Genomic DNA, 23,749 nt, shown 5'->3' on the forward strand with positions numbered 1-23,749 from the left:
AATCACCTGCACAAACAGATGTACAAATGAATACACAAACAAATACAGTGTATTTTAATATGCTGTTTATTGCTGGTGTAATTACAGGAAGTGTGTCTTTTTGGATTATATTTCCCAATATTTACTTTCATAATATAATATAATAGTGTTATGATACAAAGTTAGCAAGTATAACATTACAATAATCACACAGAATTGTAATATATTATTTAAATCTGTTTTCAACTTTATTTGTTTATTACTTTGTGGTTAGTACATGTGTATTTCTTTCATCTATCTTTAACTTGAATCATTTAATTCAACACTGTGTATATTGTGTCATCTTTTTCCGAGACCTTCCGACGCTAGACGGCGCCCTGCTCACACTCGCTCACCACTTTACTGTTTTCTCAACTCTGACCCCGTCGCTTGTGTCCGTGATCGGATCTCATTCGAGGAAGGTTTTCAGCTGGGTAAAAAAAATGAAAGTATTCCTTTAGATGAATGGACTGTCAGTGCTGCTCGGCTAGCTTAGCAGCAGCTACTCTCACTCCGTAATAGGATTTGCGGACGCAGCGGGTCACACGGCTGCTGTCACATAATATGACCTGCATGTGTTACTCTGGATTTGTTTTGCTACATAGCTAGTTAGCTGTTGGCTAGTCGGCTAGCTGGCAAGCCCTGTCACCGCTAAAAGTGCTAAAAGCATTGCTGTCAAGTCAGAAAAAGATCCGGCTTTTGATAATATGATAGCGTAACATTTCCTGGACTCATGACAGCTTTATGTGACCATGTTTTCCAGGTTAGTTTTACCAAGGTATATAACAAGCCGCCAGTGAGCCAGCTAACCTGAGCTAGCCGGGTCACAGCTCACCGTGTCCAGCTTCATCATTCCAAGCCCCCGGCACATTGGAGAGCTCTCTTCGATAAGCTAACTGCACCCATCAGCTCACCGGGCTGAAAAGGATACCGTTTAGTAGCATTGACGATTTGGCGACGGGATAACCGACCTCCAGCGACAATGGCTAACGTTACAGACCTGCAAACAAAATACAGCAAGCTGGCACAGGAGTACTCCAAGGTAATATACTGTGCTACCGTGTACTGTTATTTAAGTAACGTTATTAAAACATTAATGCTAAGGTAGCCTGGCCACAAGTTTCCATGTGTAACCACTATAACTGTATCCTCTATAGTCAATGACACATGCTATCTAATCAGGATTATACAGTATTGGACTTTACAGAGTGGATTCCATGGTTGAAGCTTACAATGCAGACTTGTTGTCACTGCAAATAAGTGTACTTAACTAAGAGTTATTACTGTAGGCTCAAGCTAATGCACTCCTGTAATAAATCCCTCCTTCATGAATGAATGAGAGACATTAATTCTACACCAACTTAATGTCATTTTGGAAGATTTCGTTTGTAGTGCAGTTGAGGAAGCACCTCTAATTATGATTCGACATAATTTACAAACCCCACAAACTACAGACTCCAACATAACCTAACAAATTAATCAACACAACTCTAAATCTATTAAAAAAAACTGAAAATGTAAGTAACAACGTGGAATAAGCCTGGTATACCTAATAAAGATACTTTATTGGCAACCAATTTTGACAACAAAAGAGCAGTTATTTCATAGGATTGTGTTTATTGTGGTGTGTGTTAGTTTTCAGGTTTACTGGTTCTTACATGTGCTACATTTTTACATTTTGATGTTGATGCTTAAAGTCACGCTGTTTAAATGTGCTATCAACAATTTAATGATTAAATGTGTTACAGAGTGACAGTAAAGCATGTGAGTCTGCATTTCTGTGAGCTGTTTGCGCCCTTTGTGTCGGTGTCAGCTGACAGCGAGTGTGCTGTTTCCTGTCGAAACCATGATCTCCCGTTAGCTAAGCACCATATCCTGCTCAGGAAGTGCTGACTGTGTAGCTGTCACACGAACGGCCGTTATGCTGAATTAAGAAGGCCTCTAGTAAAAACAGCAAAGAGTATTGAAGTGGTGAACCTTCATGTTATGCGGAATACCAATATTATATTGTCAATGTAATAAAAGTGTTTGTTGCTGCATACATAGATTAACACTTATTTGAAAACTTTTTCATCTTAATCATGACCATAGATAAAATTATATATCTTCATGTGTCATCCTATGTTTCCACAGCTCCGTGCCCAGAACCAGGTGCTGAAGAAGGCAGTTGTGGATGAACAGGCCAACTCTGCCTCATTTAAGGTAAAGTGATATAAAACCGTACAAAAAATGTTCATCCACAGCTGTAATACAAATGTTACCCCTGTTACAGGTGATAAACCACAGCTGTAATGTTCTATAGATTCTCGATTATGTAATTAATTGTAATCCTTTTATTCTATTAATATTCAGGTTCACTGGCTAATCATGAAGCCCAATGGAAAGTATTACTAAACAACCTTTGCCCTAAATACAAACAGAAGGTTACCCTATCTTATTAGTTATTTTGGCCCTGTTGCTATTAGTTATTGCCTAACAATGACAGGTCTGCCATATTTGCCAGGGAGCTTTATTTTTAAATCACATCAAGCTCTGCAACAGTCATAGTGTTGTTATTTATGTAGTTATTGATTTTCTTAAGTATTTTGCTTGACATGTGTTTGTCATTATGGTCATCAGGAGCAGCTGAAGCAGAGGGACCAGAGCCTAAGGAAGCAGGAGCAGGAAATGGACAGTCTCAGCTTCAGGAACCAACAGTTGGCCAAACGGGTGGAGCTGCTGCAAGAGGAGCTCGCTGTCAGTGAAGCCAAGGGCAAAAAGGGGAAGGTGATCATGGGGGGAAATCTGGGAGAGGCTACACAGTATGTTAGAGGGACCGGATATGTATAGCCATAAGATATTAGTCTAAAGAGTGATCTGAAATTTGCAACACTGATTTGGATTAAATGCTAATGTTTGTAGAGCCAAAACATCCTCACTAAAATCCCCTATTTTATCTTAACCTCATGCAGAGTAAAGCAGACTCTCCCTCACAGCACAGTCTGGAGACCCAATGTGTATTTGATGAAGACCTCCAGAAAAAGATAGAAGAAAATGAGCGTCTTCATATTCAAGTAAGCACCCGTGTTGTGTTCATGGTTGTCCGTCATTGTCCGGTATATAAATAGTTAATGAACTGGTTAGGCCATGCATGTAATGATTCTGTTTCCTACTCTATATTAGTTCTATGAAGCAGGTGAGCAGCACAGACGGCAGGAGGCAGAGCTGAAGACACGACTTCAGGAGCTGGAAAAAGACTCGGAGCAGCACCAGGCTGTGGTGGGCGGACTCACCACAAAGTACATGGAAACAATCGAGCGGCTGCAGAGTGACAAGGCGCGTTTAGAGGTGAGCATGAACAGGAGGAGAAAGAAGTAAATATTCTAACCAGAAGTTTTCAGTACAGTTTATTCAAATGTGTTCTTCCTTTATTCTCATAGATCAAATCACAGACTCTGGAGAGGGAAGCAAAAGAGTGCAGAATGCGAACAGAAGAGTGGTACATGATGTTTTTCTTTTTTCATGGTTTGAGTATAATATACCTACACAGTGTCAAAAAAACAAAAGGGTGATTTGCATATAGGGAATACTTATACATACTATATGTAGTTACAGTATGGAGCAAATAATTACTACATCAGTGTTAAAAAGATCTGGGAAACTATCACATACCTGCATCCTAGAGAACTGGATTGTGATTTATTTTTTGACCTTGGAAATGTACATTTCACATTATACCTATATATCTATTGTTGTGATTCACAAAACCCAATTGAAATGGATAAACCAGTAAAAAAAACGCTCCTTTTTCTTCTCTCTTTCCGCAGTCAGCAGCAGTTGAGGCTGAGCCAGTCGGAGCTGAACCGACAGGTGAAACAAAGCAGCAGTGTTATCCAGGAGAAAGTGCCCTTCAACGACACCAGTGAGTATCTGGCACTGTGCCACTTGGAAAAAAAAAACGATCTGCTACAGCGAGCAGACATCTATTTGAGGAAATTTATGTCTTTGTCACTGATGCAATAACCCCGTTGCACTCAGGAGTAAATAGTGTAATGTTTTACCAAACTGTGATATTGCACGCTGCGGGGCAGGAGGCTAAACCTTTTAAGCTGTGTTTGTGGAGTCAATAAAGTTCAGTGCAGGTGGATGTGCTCTAACATCCTCTCTCTCTTACCCTGCAGAACTTATTGGCTACAACAGCTTAAATGTGCCACCACACAATCGAAGGCACCAGGTGAGTGAGGAAACAAACTCTATTTTCCAAATGGATTAATGTAAATTAGACTTCAAGCTTTTTTACATTTTTGTATTATCTAAAATCGTGATTATATTTCCCCCCATGAATTATCACATTTATTATTTATTTGATTGGATAATACTGTCCAATACCCAAAGATTTTGACAACTATGCTCAGCTATTCTCAAACTGATCTTTTAATGGAACAATTCCACTAATTGAGTAGCAATAGTGGATAGGGCTGCAGCTACAGATTAGTTGTGATTTACAAATATGCAAATTGGTTTTCTCCGATTGAGATTTTGATAAAACATAAATGGTCTTTGGCTCTGGGATGTAAGTCAACACACATGGAGATTGTTCTTTCACTTGCATTCTTGACTTATGGAGTGGTCAATAGAATTAGTGATGTTTTTACATATCTTGTTTTGCCGGGCCAAATATATTCAAATTGTATTATGTAAGACAACAAGTCCACAGAAGTTTGCTCAAAAATGTTGCAGTATTCAAAATAGTTATAAAAGTTTTCTTTAAAAGGATTAATCAATGAATCACCTAATTGTTTGGCAGGAATACATACCTCAGGGTTGTTCATCCGGCCGAATTTCCTCACAGACGGGACTGAAACATTGTGTGGGCTGTGTGTTCTTTCTGTACTTTCAGCTTAAAGCACGGGACGTGGCAGGTCAGGCCTTGAGCTTCATTCAGGACCTTGTGGCTGCTCTGCTGAACTTCCACTCCTACACAGAGCAGAGGGTTCACATCTACCCTCTGGACTCGTCTATTGAGCCCATTTCCCCTCTAAACCAGAAGGTGAGGAAACTGTACACGAGACACACAGACTGATTGATATATAACAGACGAATGACATCACGTATAAGACCCAGTATCCGTGTAACTAAAGATTTCTCTCTTTACCTAGTTTTCTCAGTATCTACATGAGAACGCAGCCTATGTGCGCCCCCTGGAGGACAGCTTCCTGCATCTACACCAAAGCATCACAGAGGACACCGTCACAGTGCTGGTGAGTGGTTTCTTAGACCTTGTGTGGGCTTGTACACAATGCTATCCTATAACCGACCGCTTATTGAGTCTTTTTTCTCTTGAATTGAAGGAGACCGTGGTCAAGCTGAAGAGCTTTGCTGATAATTTCTCCTCGTACACCCACTTTCTGCAAAAGATTCTTCCCTACCAGCTGAAAAGGTCAGCGCGGGTTGTGTATGTGTGTGTTAGTGTCTGTGTGTGAGGAAGAAATGGAGTGGAGGAGGCTGTATTGATCTTGTCTTCTCTCCACAGCCTTGAAGAAGAGTGCGACGCACCTCTTTGTACGGCTGCCCTCACTGCGAAAAACCAGGAGTTGCAGAGTGACATGAAGAGAGTGACTTCTGTGTTTGAGAAAATGCAGAGCTACATCAACCTTTTGTCCTTACCCAGTACGTTTACACCGAAAGTACATACCATATGTCACAGAATAGTTCCTGCAGCCGAATTGTTTTTGAGAAAGAGGAGAATGGTTTGAACTAGGATTAAAGCATTGGTTGTGCTGCTGGTGTGTTTCTGTAGTCTTTGTTGGGACTGAGAAATATTAAGTCAGTCAAATATCTTAGACCGTATACCTCTATATTGTGGGGATATTGCTCGGTTGACTATTGATTCAAATGAATATGCTGGTAAAGATATAATAATCGATTAAGTATTATAAAATAATAGAAAAGCTAGGACAAAGTTAACAATTCAGAAAGCTAAATCAATTTATTTGAATGCAGCTTTTCAAATTCAGAAATGGACAAACACTTACAAAATCCCCAAATCTTAAATGATATTGCCCAGTCCAAGTTTCAGCTAGAGGTCCTGTTGCATATGATGTCTGACTGCCTAAAATATAAATCCATTCTCCCAGTTATTATCTGGTGCTATGACTGTGAATTGCTACAATATGCTCTTTTTACTAAATTGTGCAATGTGTCACAGGTGTTCGGCAGGACGCCATGCCACAGAGCAGCACCTCCGCCGTCTTCACGCAGCTGGCCGCCTGCCTGCACAGTCTTCACGATGCCATTAAAGGTGAGCCGAACGTCACACATTTCTTTCATCCACAGCCTTTCACCACAACAGCTCAAGTTATCGCCCTCTGCTGCTTCCAGTCATCAAAGTCACACACAAATACCAGCTCAGTTCTTTAGGTGTAATTATTCAGATGCTTTATTGTAGCATCTATCACACTGCAATTTGGAATGAAAGTATAATTTAGTGCTTTCTGGCAGAGAAGACTCATTTATTTGTGTAGCTGAAACATTTAAGAGGAAATATGTTAATGTAATGAGTACGTTTGTCTTGCTGCTTTTGGGAACAGCAGTTTTTCTGAAATACACAAAAAAATCTAAAATAACACTTACACTAAACTTTTGACCTCAAGATGATAAAACACATCCGTAGATTATATACAGCCCACTTCAGCATTATTATTTATAGACATGTCTTTGAGATCAATTATTTATCTGTATTTTTTATTGAATTCTTTAAACTACTGACAATTTTTCTGTGTTGGAATTCAACAAACACTGGAATGGCTGCCATACATGCAGAGATAAAGATTTGAGAAACATGTGGAGTGTTCTCTTATTTTTTTCCGGAGCTGTATGTATCTAATGAAGCTGAATTTGGGAAAAATAAACCATCAGATGGTATATAAAGGCTTCTCCCGATGTTCTCTTTTCCTCTCCCGTGTCCAGAGATGTCAAAGCACTACAACCAGAAGGCCGACTTAGAGAAGGAGCTCCCCACCATCACCCAGAAACTGTGCACCACCACAGAGTGCCTGCTGGGATCTCTGGGCTCTCTGACCAGCAGCACCAGCAAGGTACGGACAACAGGGGGCAGGCAGCAGCCACACTTATGCATCTTATATCATGTTCAAACTGTTATTCGTTAGCTGTAGTTCACAGAAGCTTAACTGTAAGTAGCAGTGATTTTTACAGCAACGTTGGTTATTTTTCCACCGCAGAACTCAGGTGGGCCAGCAGTTAAATGTTCAAAGATGCTGTCCAACTCACAGTTAGTCCAGCTGCTCCCCAGTCCAGGGAAGTAAAGGGGATAAATGATTTCTCTTTGTGGGTCAAGTGAAGCATTGGCTGAGATGTGTCTGCTGATGAGAGACACAGTCTGGTGGGTCGCAGCGCCGAATAACACTCTGGCGCACGTTGTGAGGAGTGAGCTGCATTTCCAGAGTGATGATCTCTCCAGGCAAAAGCTTAATTGCTCAGGCATTTATCATCCTGGGCACTTGGTGGTGTAATAATCGCTCCGCTGTAAACACACTGGTTAATTGGAGGCCAAACAGAATGCTGAGTATCTGCAATGAGACATGGAGGCATAATTAGTGTTCCTTTAGCACAGGAGGCTGCAAAGATTTCATAATGTCCCTGTTTTCTTGCAGATTGCCACTTTCTTCAGCAACAACTTGGACTTCTTCACATCATCAGGCTACAGTCCAAGAGGCAGCACGCTGGCCCTGAACCCCTTGCAAGCAGAGAGTATGCTGGCCAACAAAAAGAAAGCAGCAGCCTATATCAATGCTGTCAAAAAGGTAAGTGTATGCTTAAATCTGCGAGATATACCCAGGTTATAATAAAGGGGGACTGAGACTCTGCAGTAACAGCTCCCAAACACCTCGCCTTTGTGGATGTTTGATATGAATCATCTGGTTTTATCTCCCAAAAGTTTCCCTTTTATGTTTCCATACACGTATATTCGATTTCCTCTTTGTTTCATGATACAATGTCTTGTTTTTATTTAGCTTTTATTCTTTGTTTTCCTTTGTTATGAGTAGTGATATACAAAAAAGGCTAATTAAACACTGGAACTGCATGGGTTTTATTCATAATAAATGTTTTCTCCCTATACTTCTTGTTTTGTTTCTTCATTCAGTCCCGGCCGCAGTCGGTCCCTTACAGTGAAGCGCTGTCTAACCGTCGTATACTCACCAGCTCCACTGAGAGCAGAGAAGGCCTCAGTCAGCAGGTATGACTTACTGCTCAACTATTCAAAACACATTTCTCTCATTTTGAAATTATAACTTTGAAACATTTACCTAATCATTTCTCAAACAGACACTCCCTGGGATCCTGTATGAGTCAATAGGCCAGTCAGTTCAGATTGCCCTAAGGGTGGTTTCTATAATAAGGGAGTAAAGTCCAGAATTGTTTAAACATGGTGTTAAAATAACCATGCAATCATGTTTATTGGGGCTGGAGAACACCACCACCAATAGTTCTTGCATAACTATATGAGAAAAGTGCCCTAAAAGTGCTTCCATTTTAAAATGATATTACAATCTCTTTATTTGAAAGGTGTTGCAGGCAGTTGCTCTTTAAAGGCAGGGTGTGATGAATTAGATTTTTTCTCTCTTGTTAATGAGCCATTTGGTCAAATGATGAACTGCTTCAAGTTATCAGCATCAAGTTAAAGTTAGAAAATAATAATAATAATTTAAAAAATGTTATTTATTTGACATTTGATCCTCTAGGTTTGTGTGTTTGTGTAAGGAGACTCACAAAGTGTCAGAAAATACAACCCTCTCTCTTTTCATGCTTACCCACATCTCTAAAAACGGGGGTTCAAACAAGCTGATCCAGATTTGCTTTGGTCATGACGTCATAACCGAAATGTGGGTTTGCTTTACATTGAACTCCTGGCAACGTCCCGCCCGAGTGACACGTCCCAACCTATCGTCCACAATATACAGTCACGAGCTGAATCCCCTCCGCAGCACCTCTGTGTCTCTGTGCAGGATGTCTGCAGGAGGGACTTAGAGTTGTTGGATATATAGTACATATAATGTCACTGTTCTAGTGGTAAACACTGAGAAGTGTTTCAGAAATAATGGTTGATGTGGTTTGGAACATAATATGGCATTTAATCATGGCAGCATTTAGCTGAGCTGCATGGCTCCAAAGGGGCGTGGCCAGCTTCAGCTCACTGCATGAAAGGGAAAGTCACAGAATCAGCACTTCAGGAACAGGGCTGAAACAGAGGGGTCTGAGGAATGGCTACAGTGGGTGATCTGTTTGGTATTTTGAGCAAAACACTTCAGACATGTTTTGTATAGATATTGCCCTACAATATATTGTTCAAATATAGCATAATAGGAGACCTTTAAATGATGTGTTTCAGAAAGATCGACCGAGTGTTGTATCTTTACAAACTGCATTGTTATATAGTTTCTCAATTTCTTTCTAAATACTGCTGCCCTTTCACCTTAACCAAACATTGCTCGGCCCTCATCCCACAAGCTCACTGTCCGCACCTCTCCTCCCCCCGCTGACCCCCTGCAGGTGCAGCAGAGCCAGGACAAGATTGCCCGGCTGGAGCAGGAGAAGGAGCACTGGCTGCTGGAGGCGCAGCTGGGGAAGGTGCGGTTGGAAAAGGAGAACCAGCGCATCGCGGACCTGGAAGTGCAGCTCACTGCAGCTCAAGGGGGAAGTCCGAACTCACACTCAGCTGCAGCCAGTACGCTCGCACAGAGCCATGAGGAAGCAGAGATTGAGCCGAAAGCTGGGGGAAAAGAGGCAACGCTGTGCACCAGCCTGGTACTGTCCCTCATTGGCTGCTGTGCTTGTTAGCTTTTGCTTGCAGGGGACATTTTCCGCCTGTGGCACTAGTGTCTGATTTGCTTTAACAAAGAGAGTATTATGGCTCTTTTCTTATGGCCCCCACGCTAAGCAAGTTTTTGCTTAATGAAAGCAAGACTTCAAATGCGCTGATTCAGCAGAATAGAGGAGAAATGTTGTTTATGCAAGTCAGTGCGGAGTTCACAGTGCAGTCACAACCCAGGGCAGTTTGACTCACCTGTTTCTGCATGTGTATTATTTATTTTATTTCTTGCATGGCTTGTTTGTCCTAACAGCGTTGGAGGCCTGTCTGTGCCTAAAGCTTTTATACCATCTGATTTATGATGAAGTTCCTGACGTGTTTCTCTTTTTTGTTTCAGGTCGGCATGTTGTGCACAACACCTTCAGTCGAGCATGTGAGTTAGCACACACTTAGCCAGTTGAACAAGTAGGGCACAGATTACCTAAATAAATAAAAGAAATACATTTTCAAGGTGTTTGAAATCATAATACTTACCAGAACGTGAGCAAAAGTTCTTATCCAGCTGGATGTTGTGTCTGTGTTTGCAGGTGGGAGATGAGGATTCCAGGGAGACGCTGATAAAGACTCACTACATGGCCAGAGTGGGAGAGCTCACCACACAGCTGCAGATCTCAGACAGCAAAGCAGTGCACTTTCACTCCGAGGTGAAGCCCTAACCAAACTGCTGGTCGTAGAAAATAGCTGAACTTTTCCTTGCGTGTCACTTGGGAAGAGAAATATGAAAACTCAACTAACAACCTCCTCGAAAAGCCCAAATACATTTAGTGCAGAACAGTCATTCGCCCTGCTCCCTCATGTGTGCTATTTTTTGTCTGCTCCTTTCATATGCTTGATACAAAGAGCACAGAAACTGAATCACAGGTTAACCTTGTTTTCTCCGTTGTTTCCGCTTTTGAAATGTCTTTTGAGTTCCATAATTTCCAAGTGTTGCCTTTTTTCACTGAAAACCTGACACCTTACATTTTCAGTATCAGGTATCTGAATGTAGATAGCTTCTCTAAGTGACAGCCGGTCACATTACTGACTAACTGGCACGTCAGTCACCAGGATTTTGTATCGTAGCAACAGGGCACCTGATCTTGAGTCACAGCCTCTGGAATTAATCTGTCACTATTTCAGACTCTGCATTACCATTTGGCGGCTGTCCTCAAAAACATCCATAACCTATGTAAATACAAGTTTATTGAAGCTTTGGAAAAAGACCTGCAGGTACAGACTTACATCTATCTGGGGACAACAGTTGTTTAATTTCCTTTTGTCTGCCCCTCTAGTGTCGAGCTTTGGCCAAGAGATTAGCCATTGCAGAGAAATCTCGGGAGACTCTGACAGAGGAGATCAAACTGGCCACTCAGAAGATCACACGCTTGCAGGTAAAAAGCAGTCTCATTACCAAAAGAGCTTTCTGCCTTAACATTAACCCTGTATAAGCTTAGAATACATTGTTACTATGGTGTCTGTCACACAGGATGAGCTGGCTACGACGAAGAGGAGCTACGAAGACCAGCTAAGCATGATGAGCGACCACCTGTGTAGTATGAATGAGACTTTGAGCAAGCAGAGAGAAGAAATCGACACGCTCAAACTGGGCAGCAAGGTACAGCACTGATTTGCCTATTTATATCCCTTTTAATTGTCCAAATTGTTCCCTTTCCAAATGTAACTTCACTCCCATGATTGTTTGCAGCTGTCACATGCTATCAATTCCCATGTACATAAATGTAAAGCTCTATCGTTTAAAAAGAGCGATACAAATCCACTGGGTTCAGGGATCATTTCAGGTTCGTCAGTGAAATGTGACGTGTAAAGTTTTCGTCAGTTAATAGGTGAAATGCGAGGTCAATGGTGGCGTTGTGGTCTGTGGTCTGGGCCTGATGAGAAAAGCACCTGCTGGAACCATCTGAAGAAGTCGTTAAAGTTAGAGCGGCAGGGAAGGAGAGGCCCTTTTTTAAAAGCATGTTCCTGCTTGTGTGCGTACTTGTGCAAGGGTTGAGTCTCGGGAAGTTGCAGGACAGAACATGTCTGGGAGTTAAAGGTGGTGATTTTCTCGTGGAAGGCCAGAGACCAGCCTCAGCATGCTTTAAGATTTTTAAAACCGAATGCTAAACCAATCTGAGCTATTTCACCTTTCAATGCAACACAGTACTTTGTGTCAATGCTGTAAATGACATTTTTTTTCATTATTCTCTTGTGTTTTCTATTCCTTCTAGGGAAATGCTAAAAAGAATAAAGGTCGTTAGAGCTCCCCTTTAAGCTCTGGCTCCATGTTGGCATCACAAAAGGAACCTTTTAAAGAAGATGCCATGTGTGGAGCCTCCCAGAATCGTCCTGGTACAAACACTGTCACCAAACCACAGGACGGCTACATGCGCCGCAGATTCCTCCACTATCAAGCAGAGGCAATACAAATGAACCTTTTTATGGAGGCTTGAACATTTGAGTTTGACTGAGAAGCTTCCTTTTTCCCTTTTCCTTGTCACAGCACCAGTTAAAACTAACCATAATTTGCTGACAACTGTTCTCTGAAACTCCGGATGCTGCTTCTTGACCTGTTGGCCAAAGCAAGATGGAAGAGAAAGAGAATTTCCCTAAAAGGGACAGGAGGAAGTTGGCTATGTTCACTGATGTCAAGCCTTGAAGACCAAACCCTGTTAATCAGTGTGCTCCTGCTTTTAGCGCACATGTGAGAGAAAATGAAATTTCATCATCACTGCTTATCTGTCGGAGCAGGCGAACAGAGTAAATGTTGGTGTGGCTGTATGTGTGTACCAGGCTTTACAACATGTGAATATTCTTTTTCCACTTACATGTTTTTAAAAATCAAATTAGACATTATTTGAGCAAGTGGGCCAGTATGTCCACATACAGCATAATATCCCTCTTACAACACATGCATATATCACAAGCTTCTGTAAGGAAGGGCTTGAAAATCTAAACAAACAGCTAACAAAGACACTTGAATTCATTCCTCATGTTGGAAAATGTTCTGTCCAGTGGGAGTGGAGAAACAGGAAGAAATGTCTGCTTGAAGCACTGATTAACTCTTTACCTGGAAGAAAAGGGTAAGATGGACAAGTCAGAGCTTGTAAAACGATGTCAGTCTGTCTCTGAAGTGTAACAAAAGTCTTTTTTTATTACCAAAGTAAACGGACGTGCACTCAGAAACCTGCTGTGGCACAACCGTTTCTAAATTCATGTTGTAATGTGTATGGACGAAAAAAGGGTTAACATGAATGTACACTCTTTTCAAATCATGATATAATTGTTCTGTATAATTTCTTAAAAATATATGTATATACACAAAGGCATTTATTCAAAGGTTACACATTTTTATTTTCAACAACATTTTGAAAACTGAATCAAGTTCTTTTTGTGAGGGTGTAAGGCAGGATTAAGTGTCTGAGAGGGGTGGACCCGTCTGTAAATGGTGCTTAGACATCCTGATTCATGAGTCATGGCAGAGGGCAGATAATGTTTACAGTCAAATGTAGTGTCTTGAGGAAATGAAAGAAAAGCCCAGCAGTGGTTTTAAACATTTTAATGGCCAGTTTACGCCTGCCAGCAAACCTTTTGATCATAAAAGATTTGCCAAAGAGCCCCAATAACTGATTCAAAAATATGTACTTGTATTCTCACAATGTAACCTGTACAAAAGCACATATAAATATGTGAAACAAAATAAAAAAAACTTGTTCAACATGTAAATGATTCATATATTGGTCGGCTGGTTATTAATGATCATGTCTGACTTAACTTTCCGTGCAGCATTTCTGGGAGTTGGAGGACACTTGATATTAAATCGCCTATAATTTTAAAAACAAAACACAGCTGGTATCACACCCTGTCCTCTGGGAAATGAGGCGATACCATTAAACTGGACATATGAGGATTGGAAGATTACTTTTTGATGATGCACTTAGTGTTCGAAGGCAGAAACATCATTTTAGTTGAATTTATGATGCTTTCAAATGCTCTTGGTTCACTATTCCAGTGTTCAAAGAAATAAACCACCTTTATTTGTGCTTTCAAGGGCTTTAGACCATTAATGACAATAATAACAAAAACAATGCTATTTTAACTTTTGTAGAGGCTGCAGAATTAGGAGGAACAATTACCAAAGATGTGCTGAGGGAAAAGTAGCCTCATAATATCCTGGTTGTTGGCCCCTGCTTGAAATTATGCATTGTTTATACTTTACAAGTTAGCCACATTATGACAGGGCTGGTTTTGATTTAGTTACTTACAAATAATTTAAAACAAGATGACAAAAAGAAAATAAATTAGGATCCTGAATCACCCCTTTTAATTTAGTGTATACATTTCATTGGAACAGCTCTTAGTAGTACTGTGATCATTATCAGAACAAGGTTTTAATTAGATGACATATGCACTAAAAAAAATCATAATACATTTAATTCAAGTCAATTGTTTCAGTGTGGGCTTAATTTAAGTCTGTATTAGTTTGCTTTTAATGCTTACTGCATATTCATTGAGTAACATGAAGTTAATTTGACAGGGTTTTGATATAGAGCCTATAAAACCTCAACTTTAAAATGAATTACATTGATCACAACCATAGCCCATAGATCACAACATTATTGATGTGTCAGAACATGGAGTTATTTAATTAATACACATGTACAGTTACTATAATGATTTCTTGATTATTTAGCCTCAACGGGAATGTTTCACATCTTGCTGTGATGATCGCGCCTATTTCCTGACACAGATATTTCCTACTGTCTTGAACGCAGCTCCGCTCTGTTCACTCCTGCAGTGTCCCGCTGTAGGACAGTCTGTGTGAACTCGGGAGGGGAAGCGCTGTTAAAACTCCCAGGATTTACACTCTGCCATTTTGAGGAAAACCAGCCGACATCAAGAGTACAGACAAACAGACGCGTCCAGGTCATGGCCTGAATAAGAGAAGACACACTGTGAAATGTGAGTATTTCTCTCTTCTGGTTGCACTTCGGGTTGTTTTTGAGAGAGCTGAGATAGTTCACAGCCGCTAGAAACGACTTAGAACAACGGCTTTGGTTTTACTCTTCGTGAACTCAGTCTGTTGTCAGCTCAGCGTTTGGAGTGCTCACAAAGTACTGTGCAAACTAAACAAGTGAGTGACAACTTTACCCAGGCTTTGCAGCAACACAAAGGCGCAGGACTGATCCCAGAAGTGGGCCTCTGTGTGCGGCCTGCCTGTGTTGTGGGTGACAGCATGCTGGTACTGTTTTCTTTCTCCAGCCAAGAGTTGTTATGGGCGACTAAAAACATGTCGTTTACCGGTGACTCGTGTCTCTGTCATTTAACTGACCCCACGCTTCGGAAAGAGGGTGGTAAACAGAGGCGGAAAAAGTACTCAGGTTTGTTACTTAAGTAAAAATAGCAATACTGCATTTAAAAAATACTTTGTTAGAAGTAAAAGTCCTGCATTCAAAATCTTAGTCCGGCATCAAAATCAACTTTTAAGTACCAAAAGTCCTCCTTATGCGTAGTGGCCCATTTCAGAATCCTCTATATAGAGTTATCGGGTTACTATGATGATTATCCATGTGTTTTTATCACAACTGGTAAATGTAAAGCTAATTTGAATAACTTTATATATATACATTAACCTCTCAAAGTGTATTTGATCATGTATGCTGAAATGTAGCGGAGTAGAAGTATAAAGTAGCATAAACTGCGAATACTCTGGTAAAGTACAAGGACCTCAAAATTGTATCTAAGTACAATACTTGAGTAAATGTGCATTCTTACTAGCCATCATTGGTGGTAAAAAATAGTGTTTCAAGTAAAAGGAAACGATTCCTTTCCACAAGTAGATGAGAATAGTTGCAAACACATATTGTTGGATGGACCTTTGCTGAGATTTCTATTTGCTATCTAAAATTGGTAAACACAACTTGTTTGTTAGTTTTTCATCTGAATATGTCTCTTGAGTTAGACAATAAAACCAATTAGCCTCTGTTGCCTTGCCAGAAAACAATGGTAAAACAAAGTGTTCAAATTATAAAAGTAGCGAAGAGTAAGTACTATTTTTAAGGGTTATTATCCATCCAGGCCGCTCGCAAAGTGTGCTAACATTTGAAAACTATAAGCTACCAGACCGAGCAAGGCTGTAGACTGTATGTAACCGAGCAGTTTTGTATATTATGGATTTAATTAGGTTGTCAAAGTTTTGCTCTAAAATGTAAAGCTCATCTGTGAAATGCCTGTTTTTCAACGTGAGTCACTGTTGAGCGAGTAAATTGCTTGCAGTGTAATAGTGGAAAAGTTGTTTTAGGGCTTCAACAGACACATCAATGATTCATTCCTGTTTGGTTTTTTTGCCATGGAAATATTATATCTGAAAATATCTTAAATAACAATGATTTATCCACTGTGCTTAGGGTGTGAGGAGACACCCAAACTTTCTCTTCTGCTTTGTTTCATTTTGCAGACAGCTCCAATTGTTGCCACTGTTAATAGGTCATCACATTTCAGCTATACACTAGATCACATAGTCCTTGTGGTCACCCCGGGAGTACTCTCCCATCAAATGAACACGGATAGTGTCTTATTTTGTCTATTTACAGACCTTTCTAAGGAACAAGATCCACTCTAAAGTGTGAATGCACAGGAATTATCCAGGGGATCCAACAGGAACTTATCTCAATCAGGAAGCATCTGTCTTCCATGTTAAAGTTCAAATGTGGTTTTTGTTTTTTTTATCTCTTCAATTTTATTCTTAAACCACAAGTTTCCTTTCAGCCATCATTTGCCAGGCAACTGTTTCTGCTTTCTGTCATCAAGGGACTTTTTTGTGTCACAGCAAATAATACAGGAACTACAGCAGATAATACCAACATAACAAAAACCCTGAGATTTTAATTGATTTTAATGTTGAAGTACATGCTCCTTACAAACACTGCAATTATATAGTATATGAGTTTCAATTCCGAGATGTAGCATTCGTTTTCAGACATCCCTGTTGGTTAGTATGACTGCTGTTCCTCTTTTTGGATTGGCATGTCTGTGTGATTGTGGTGCATGGTCACATGTTAAATAACTTTTCAATTGTCTTAGTTGCACCTGTATTTGGATCTGTTTGGAGTTTTAGTTTTCATATCAAAGTGCTGACAGGCCTCTTTTAAAGCTGATGAAAGCAACTTTTTCGTATTGTGACTTAGCTTTACTCAATAATCATAATTAAGAAACCTACTGTAAATAGTTGTGTATGGGGCGTTTCGTTTTTTGCCTACCACAGCAAGACATGATGTCATTTATGTAAGTATAGTAATAATCAGTTATTATAAACCTGAGATAATGCATGTGATTAGCGTCGTTTTTGTCTTAATTGTTATGATGCTATTCGACGGAGATCAAACCTTAACAAAAATTGCTCCTCACGATTAGACATTTTTTGCATTATACTTTCTAGGTGCCTGAACTTGTGAGATTTCCTCACTCCCAATTCTTGGGATGATAATGAAAACAGGTGTAAATTGTAAAAATAGTTTGACAAAATGGTTTTATTTATACTTTTAAATACGTAATGACTGTAATAAGCCCATCTTAAACCCTGAGCTCCTTCAATGTCAATGTCACTGGTTTGTTTGACAGCCATGAGCAGCCAGAAACAAGCCAATATTTAGGAATCTCTGGTGCATTTTTAAAATTGGATAAACGTGATATCAAGACAATATTTGTTGTCAGTTCACATGGATAGAGCAGGCTGGTATTTCCTGTGTGCAAAGCCTCTTGTCCCCAAGGAATGTGTGGAATGTACTCTTTTGTCCACTGTAGATTTAGCAGGGTTTCATTTCTGAACCGCCTGCTGTAGAACCCAGGAAGACCGGAAATGAGTTTGAAAGACTATCAGTAACCTCTGTAGCAAACTCATCCTCCTCCTTGAACCGAAGCTGACTGATTCTCTAAATCGCAGAGGCGGAGTGAACTCAATGAATGTCTGCGTGGCATTGCAAACACCCTCTCATTAGAAAGATGTCCTCAAGTGTTTGACTGAAGACTTGTCAATCCACTACCATGAACCGAGCAGCTCCCACTTCCCTGTTTATTTATAGCGAAAGAAAGCTTGCCGCTGGATGTGTGCTTTATGCAACTCATGGCTGTGATCTTGAAGGGAGGAGGAAGGCTGTAATTAAGGCTTTCATTTTTTTTCGCCAAGATTCTATGGGGAGATGAGGCTTCAACGTTATGAAAGCTGCTTCTCTGTGGCCTGCGAGCCTGATGGTTGTGAGGGCCGAGCTGCCAGCACATCAAACAACACGCTGTGATTGATAGAGATTATATAAAGATTATAACATGTTTACTCTCTGCCCATTGGCCAATAAGCCTGATTACCCTTGTTCTTAAGCAATATTGCCACAACATTTAATACCTAAATTGAAATATGTTCTGTAAATATAACATCAGCGAGGATGAAACATTCATGGCGCCTTATCCTTTTAACCAGCTTTCCAAAGCGTCATGCTGCTGTGCCACATCTTCGATGGTTCACTCAGTTGACTGCATGCTGGGTAATGAGGCAGGATCGTTGCCGCTATAGCTAACTTTTCCCGCACGCCTTAACGGAAGGCTTGCAATGAAATATTTAAACTCGGCTCATTTTAGAGCACGGTATTTCTGAAATACACCGTTTTAGCTCATCAATTAACAATAAGAAACCTTTTGACCTTTCAAAACTTTTCTATTTTGAAAGCGGGAACATTTCCTTCTCTTTGCATTTGCATTACCTTTATGTGCTAGAATACCTTTAGAAACCTAGTGTCAATTTGTCAGAATTTCTGGATGCAAATTAATTTCACCTGTTGAGTATATTTGGTCAAGAGTTACCTGCACAAAATACTTCCCTTTGTTTTCCAACATTTAAATGAGAGAGTAGCTTTTGTAATGTGTTGTTTAAAATTACAATAAGTAATGCTGATGTTTAGAAGGTTTACTTTTAAAATGTTCGTAGGCATGAAACCCCGCAGGTAGAGCAGGGTTATCTGAAGAAGGTCAAAGGCCTGACACATTTTGAATAACGTTTATTGTTACTTTAATTAAGGAAGCAAAAGGTCAATTCTGTCTTATTTGCCCTGGCCATGTATCAATGTTTAATTTACAAATTGGTGATTTCCCCCATAACATTTTAAAGTGATGCCAGAAAACAATATTTCTGTTAGTCAAAAACTGTATAATTACTCCTAAATATGAAACTCATTTAAAATGACCATCAGAAGGCATAGACAGCTTTGGTTTTATGGAAATGTGAATAAATAGGCCCATCATTTTGCCCGGATGTGACTTAGGCGTCCTCGTACTATATTTTTCTAGAAAACCCTCTGAAGTTATTGCCTGTAGAATAACGGCTACAGTGCACTGCACGTCTTTTTCTGTATTGTTTGGAAAAATGATCCAAATAAAGAAAAGCAAAAATGCATGAGTTTGCATTATGTTGAAATTCTAACAAATGATTTGGTTGATTCTGTTCTGATCGTGTACTTGCGAGACAGTTAAAAAATGTTTGCTAAAAGGATTCTCAAAAAGCTTGAAAATCAACAAAAGCTGTAATCTGCAGTGTCAACCGAAGAAAATCTCCTCCCACCTCTCTTGACACTATTGCGAAGTGCTTGCTTCAGCTTTTACATCAAAAGAGCCGTGGTTAATTGAGGTGTTAACATATGTACACACGTTCAGGGTTTTCAAGGTCAGACTCCCATTACTTTTTAATGGAGTACCTTAAGGAAATATGTTTTATTTATATCCCCAGGAGCTCTTCCTCTCTCTTTCTGCCAACAAGATAAATTAACTTGCTCAAGCTTTCATATCAGGACTGATGTGTTACCCCAGGAATATTTTGAGAGTCAACATTTTAAAAATGACTTTTAAGAAGAAACAATTTTTCATTTCTTAATTCTTATTTGTTTTCTTGCAGAGGAGAAGGCCTCAGGGGGAATCAAGCCCAATAAAGGAAGAATTGTGGATTTGAACAGGTCAACGCTCCTCTACAGCCATGTGTTCCACAAATCACTCAAACTGGGTCACATTTGAAGATGACACCACACCACTCTCCTCCCCTCAGAAGCCCCAACAATCACCGGAGCATATCAAAGCAGCATTACCACGTCCCAATGGTTTGAAATTAGTTCTTCCTCCAATCAGAGACACTTCCTGGAGCTTCAATAGTTCTCTCGAATCCCCTCAAAGCCACTCAAGTCTTAGTGGAAGTTCCTGTGTGCCATGTAACACGCCCCTTTGCACTCCCGTGAGTGGGGTTCCTAGCAGTGCCTCCCCATTTCACTCCAACACGTGGGAAAAGAACGACTTTTTCCGCAGTCTCTCGAGTACGTCTACCACCTCTGCTCCCTCTCCTGCGCCAGAAGCCCTGCACCAAACCTCAGACGGACCAAGCCCCTTCCCTTCTTTCCAGGGAAACTCAGGACACTATAACCCCTTCTGGGATGCATCTAGACACAGTGCAGATGTCGACAGCTCCTCCTCAGACTCAGAATCTGAATCCCACAGCAGCCTACCACGTTTCTTCATTCGGACCAAAGACGGCAGTGAGCCTCCACGTGACCATCTCCAAAACTCCCTCTCCTACGTTTGCCACAAACTGGAAGGCCTTAAAGCAACTGCGACAGAGATGGAAAATGGTGGCACGAGACGGCTAAGATGCAAAAGTGAGGTGTTAAGCGGGGATTCATCTCAGTTTGTTCCCCGTGGTCTATTTCGAAGCCAGAAGCGAGACGGCTGGTCTGTCTTGCTCAGGATTCCTGAGAAAAAGAACCGCATGTCCTCACGACAGTGGGGGCCAATCTACCTCCGCCTGTTGCCAGGAGGCGTGCTGCAGATGTACTACGAGAAAGGGCTGGAGAAACCGTTCAAGGAGTTCCAGCTACTCCCCCAATGCAGGCTCTCGGATCTTAAACTGGAAAGCTACGGCGAGCCCCGCAAAGTCCACTCTGTCAAGGTAGAACATTACTCTTATACAGAAAAGAAACGCTACCACCCCAAGCTGGAGGTTAGCCATGAGGCGGAGGCAGAAGAGCTGCTGAAGTTTGGCTCCACAGCCCACGAAGACATGGAGGACCTGGTCGTCTCCATGGAGGAGGAAATCTTTAAGTTGTGTTTGCACCACCAGCAGAGGCGGCACTACGAGGAGCAGGAGCTGTCATTGCAGATCACCGATCATATCTGGGTCCAACTAGATAAGTTCGGCGAAGTCATCGAGCGGACAGCCTTCACCCAGATTCACTGTCTGTCTTTCCTGAACGGACTAGGGGATTGTTTTCTTGCCCTGAACGATCTCGGCCTGCTGCGCTTTAACTCCAGCTACGGGTCAGAGGAGGAAGCCGACGGCTGGATGGAGATCGCGGATTGCCATTTTCACAAATGTGTGAACGAGACAGAGTTTCAAAGGTCCCGGCTGATAAAGTTTGCACCTCCCGAGGCCTGCAGGGTGGAGCTGATGCGGTACAAGACGGAGATCCTGGGTTGCACAGAAATTCCCTTCTCAGTCAAAGCCGTCGTCACAGTTCAAGGTGCCTACGTGGAGCTCCAGGCCTTTCTTAACATGACACCCAACTTCCCCTCCTTAGTGAGGGTGTCTGACACATACCCTCTGTGTGAGAATGTACTGATCCGTGTGCCGGTGCCAGGCGAATGGGTCAAAGTCACGCAGACAGTGGCCTTGTTGCGGCAGAAGTCGCTGAAGGCCCGCATGAACAGAAATGCCTGCTTGGGCGCTGTCGGCACTGCAGATTCTCAGCCTGTCATGCAGGTGACAATCGGTACTGTCAAGTATGAGAATGTATATTCAGCCGTCGTGTGGAGGATTGACCGACTACCAGCAAAGAATACGGGTAACACATCCCTGACAGATGTAAATTTAGCCCTCCATATTTTCTCATTAGCTCGTTAGCCTTGTGCATTTGTACAGTATGTTTTCCGCTTGTTGGTGTGATACTCTAACTACAAGTGACCTTTGTTTCCTCTCTGCAGCAGTGGATCATCCCCATTCGTTTTCCTGCAAGCTAGAGCTAGGATCTGATCAGGAGATCCCGAGTGACTGGTACCCCTTTGTCACGATGGAATGTGAAATTATGGGCGCAGTTGTTTCTGGAACCAGAGTGAAGTCGCTGGGCACTGCCAACGACATCCAGCCACAGAAAAATGTGACCAGTTGGACGCGCTATCATTGTCAGGTAATCAGTGTTATTGTATCCTCCTTAATGTAAACTGTTTATTTATGTTCAAATAACCTCATTGTGTCTTTTTAGGTGGAGGTCGAGAAGAAATGGATTGAAACTGAGTCACAGAAGCAATCCGGGTGTATGACACAATAATAAATCAAAGACGCTCTGACGAGGATGTCATCCCTTTGTTCAAAGAAATTGAAAAGGGATGACAACAAAATGAACAAAAGTAACGGTGATGAGAGACTTTCTGCTTCTGTGTCAAATTCATATAAATACACATAGCCTGCTAGTCTTTCTCATGGAGGTTAACCGATTAGTCTAGACCTAATAAAGAATTTAAGATGGTCCTTTTGCATAGCACTTTACATTTAATAGTTTTATTAACTGTATGACCACAGTTTATATGAGTACTGTATATAAGCTTGCATTTGCATCATCTGCACTGCCCTCCAGAATGATTGGCAGCCTTAATAAATGTAGATGCAATGAGCTGCATGAGATAAACAGCTTAAGTAATGAGCAATATTTACTGAAATTGAGACAAGTATAATCAGCAGATGTTTGAACTCGGCTCCTCTTTTTGTCTGGCAATGCTTAAAGTTCACATACCTTCAAACTAATTAATTTTAGAATGAATCCGTCTGAGGATACTTCTGTGTCATTGGCATATTTGATTAAAAAATGTTTGCAGGCAGTATGTAGGTTATTCCTTGCATCCCCTTAAGATTCAGAACAAATTTGAAATTTGAAAAAGGACAATAGTTTTGTAATTATAGTTGCACAATAGCATTGGTTCAACGGGGGGTCACATCATGGTGAGCCCTGCAGATCAGGACTTGTTTAAAGGGTTTTAATAACAATTATTAGAAATGTAGTTGAACTCACTGGGGCTCAATGCCAATCGGCAGCCATTCTCGGCAGTAAAACCACAATTAAAGCTCCAAAGCTACATTACACAAGCACACCATTATATCATTTTTCAGAGTTAACCCAATAAATTCATATTTGAAGGGTAATTGTGTTAACAAAGATACAACTCATTACTTGTGTTGCTTACCTCAGGCTGATCTTTGACTATATACAAAGGTTGTATTCTGGAGGAATGTATTTTATTTAAACAAATCAAATCTTTATTGTGTGATCTTTCTGCCTCTGGGTTGTGAATAGGCTGGCTACAAAAGAATAGTGAAGCTTCAGAGTGAGCAAAATGGCCTTCAGTGATGACTTTTCTGTGTGAGGTACCTAGCTTAAGCTGGATATTATGTACATCAAGAGTAAACATTTTTAATTAAAGCTGAATGACTCTTGATATTTCTTGACAGATGTTCAGAAACTAACTTTGTGTTAAAGTACTTGATCAACGTGTTGCCACAGGAGAACTGCACATGCATGTGACGCCACAATAATATGCAAATTATTCATTTTAAAAGGGGCTAAATATTTCTAAACACACACATCAGTGGGTGTCAGAACAGCAAATTATTTAAATCACACATTTGTGAGCCTGATAGAACCAGCTTTTCGCTTGTTTTTTGTTATTATTGAATGTTCTAAAGGGTGTTTAAGTTCTTGGGGATTTCATACTTATTTGTTGTACTTATGTAATGTATACGTTTAATTGAAAGATGCCTTTGAACACATAAACGAGAGGATTTACTCTAAAAATGGGTTAAAACAGTTGCTC

At 40.8% G+C, this 23,749-nt stretch overlaps 2 protein-coding genes across 3 annotated transcripts; both read left to right on the top strand.

The window, feature by feature from the left end:
* Positions 1 to 383: 383 nt before the first annotated feature.
* ppp1r21 (protein phosphatase 1, regulatory subunit 21) lies at positions 384 to 13,588 on the top strand. 2 transcript variants are annotated; one of them, XM_063875227.1, is made up of 23 exons: positions 384 to 452; positions 782 to 1,060; positions 2,152 to 2,220; positions 2,638 to 2,784; positions 2,970 to 3,071; positions 3,181 to 3,345; positions 3,438 to 3,496; positions 3,825 to 3,919; positions 4,179 to 4,231; positions 4,898 to 5,047; positions 5,157 to 5,258; positions 5,349 to 5,437; positions 5,531 to 5,667; positions 6,206 to 6,298; positions 6,967 to 7,094; positions 7,671 to 7,820; positions 8,162 to 8,254; positions 9,568 to 9,822; positions 10,224 to 10,259; positions 10,414 to 10,530; positions 11,158 to 11,256; positions 11,352 to 11,480; positions 12,094 to 13,588. In XM_063875227.1, the coding sequence occupies exons 2-23, from the start codon at positions 1,001 to 1,003 to the stop codon at positions 12,121 to 12,123; spliced, it is 2,358 nt and encodes a 785-aa protein (XP_063731297.1). In that variant the 5' UTR covers positions 384 to 452; positions 782 to 1,000; the 3' UTR covers positions 12,124 to 13,588. The 2 variants fall into 2 exon arrangements, with proteins under 2 accessions (XP_063731297.1, XP_063731299.1); XM_063875229.1 differs by having other exon boundaries at positions 416 to 1,060; positions 2,638 to 2,754.
* Positions 13,589 to 14,652: 1,064 nt separating this feature from the next.
* Positions 14,653 to 23,364, top strand: LOC134858633 (stonin-1). Its single transcript, XM_063874617.1, has 4 exons — positions 14,653 to 14,824; positions 19,800 to 21,729; positions 21,869 to 22,071; positions 22,147 to 23,364. Exons 2-4 carry the CDS (start codon positions 19,878 to 19,880, stop codon positions 22,210 to 22,212), a joined length of 2,121 nt encoding a protein of 706 aa, XP_063730687.1. The 5' UTR covers positions 14,653 to 14,824; positions 19,800 to 19,877; the 3' UTR covers positions 22,213 to 23,364.
* Positions 23,365 to 23,749: the final 385 nt, after the last annotated feature.

Source organism: Eleginops maclovinus, chromosome 22 (genome assembly GCF_036324505.1).
Source record: "Eleginops maclovinus isolate JMC-PN-2008 ecotype Puerto Natales chromosome 22, JC_Emac_rtc_rv5, whole genome shotgun sequence".
Taxonomy (NCBI): domain Eukaryota; kingdom Metazoa; phylum Chordata; class Actinopteri; order Perciformes; family Eleginopidae; genus Eleginops; species Eleginops maclovinus.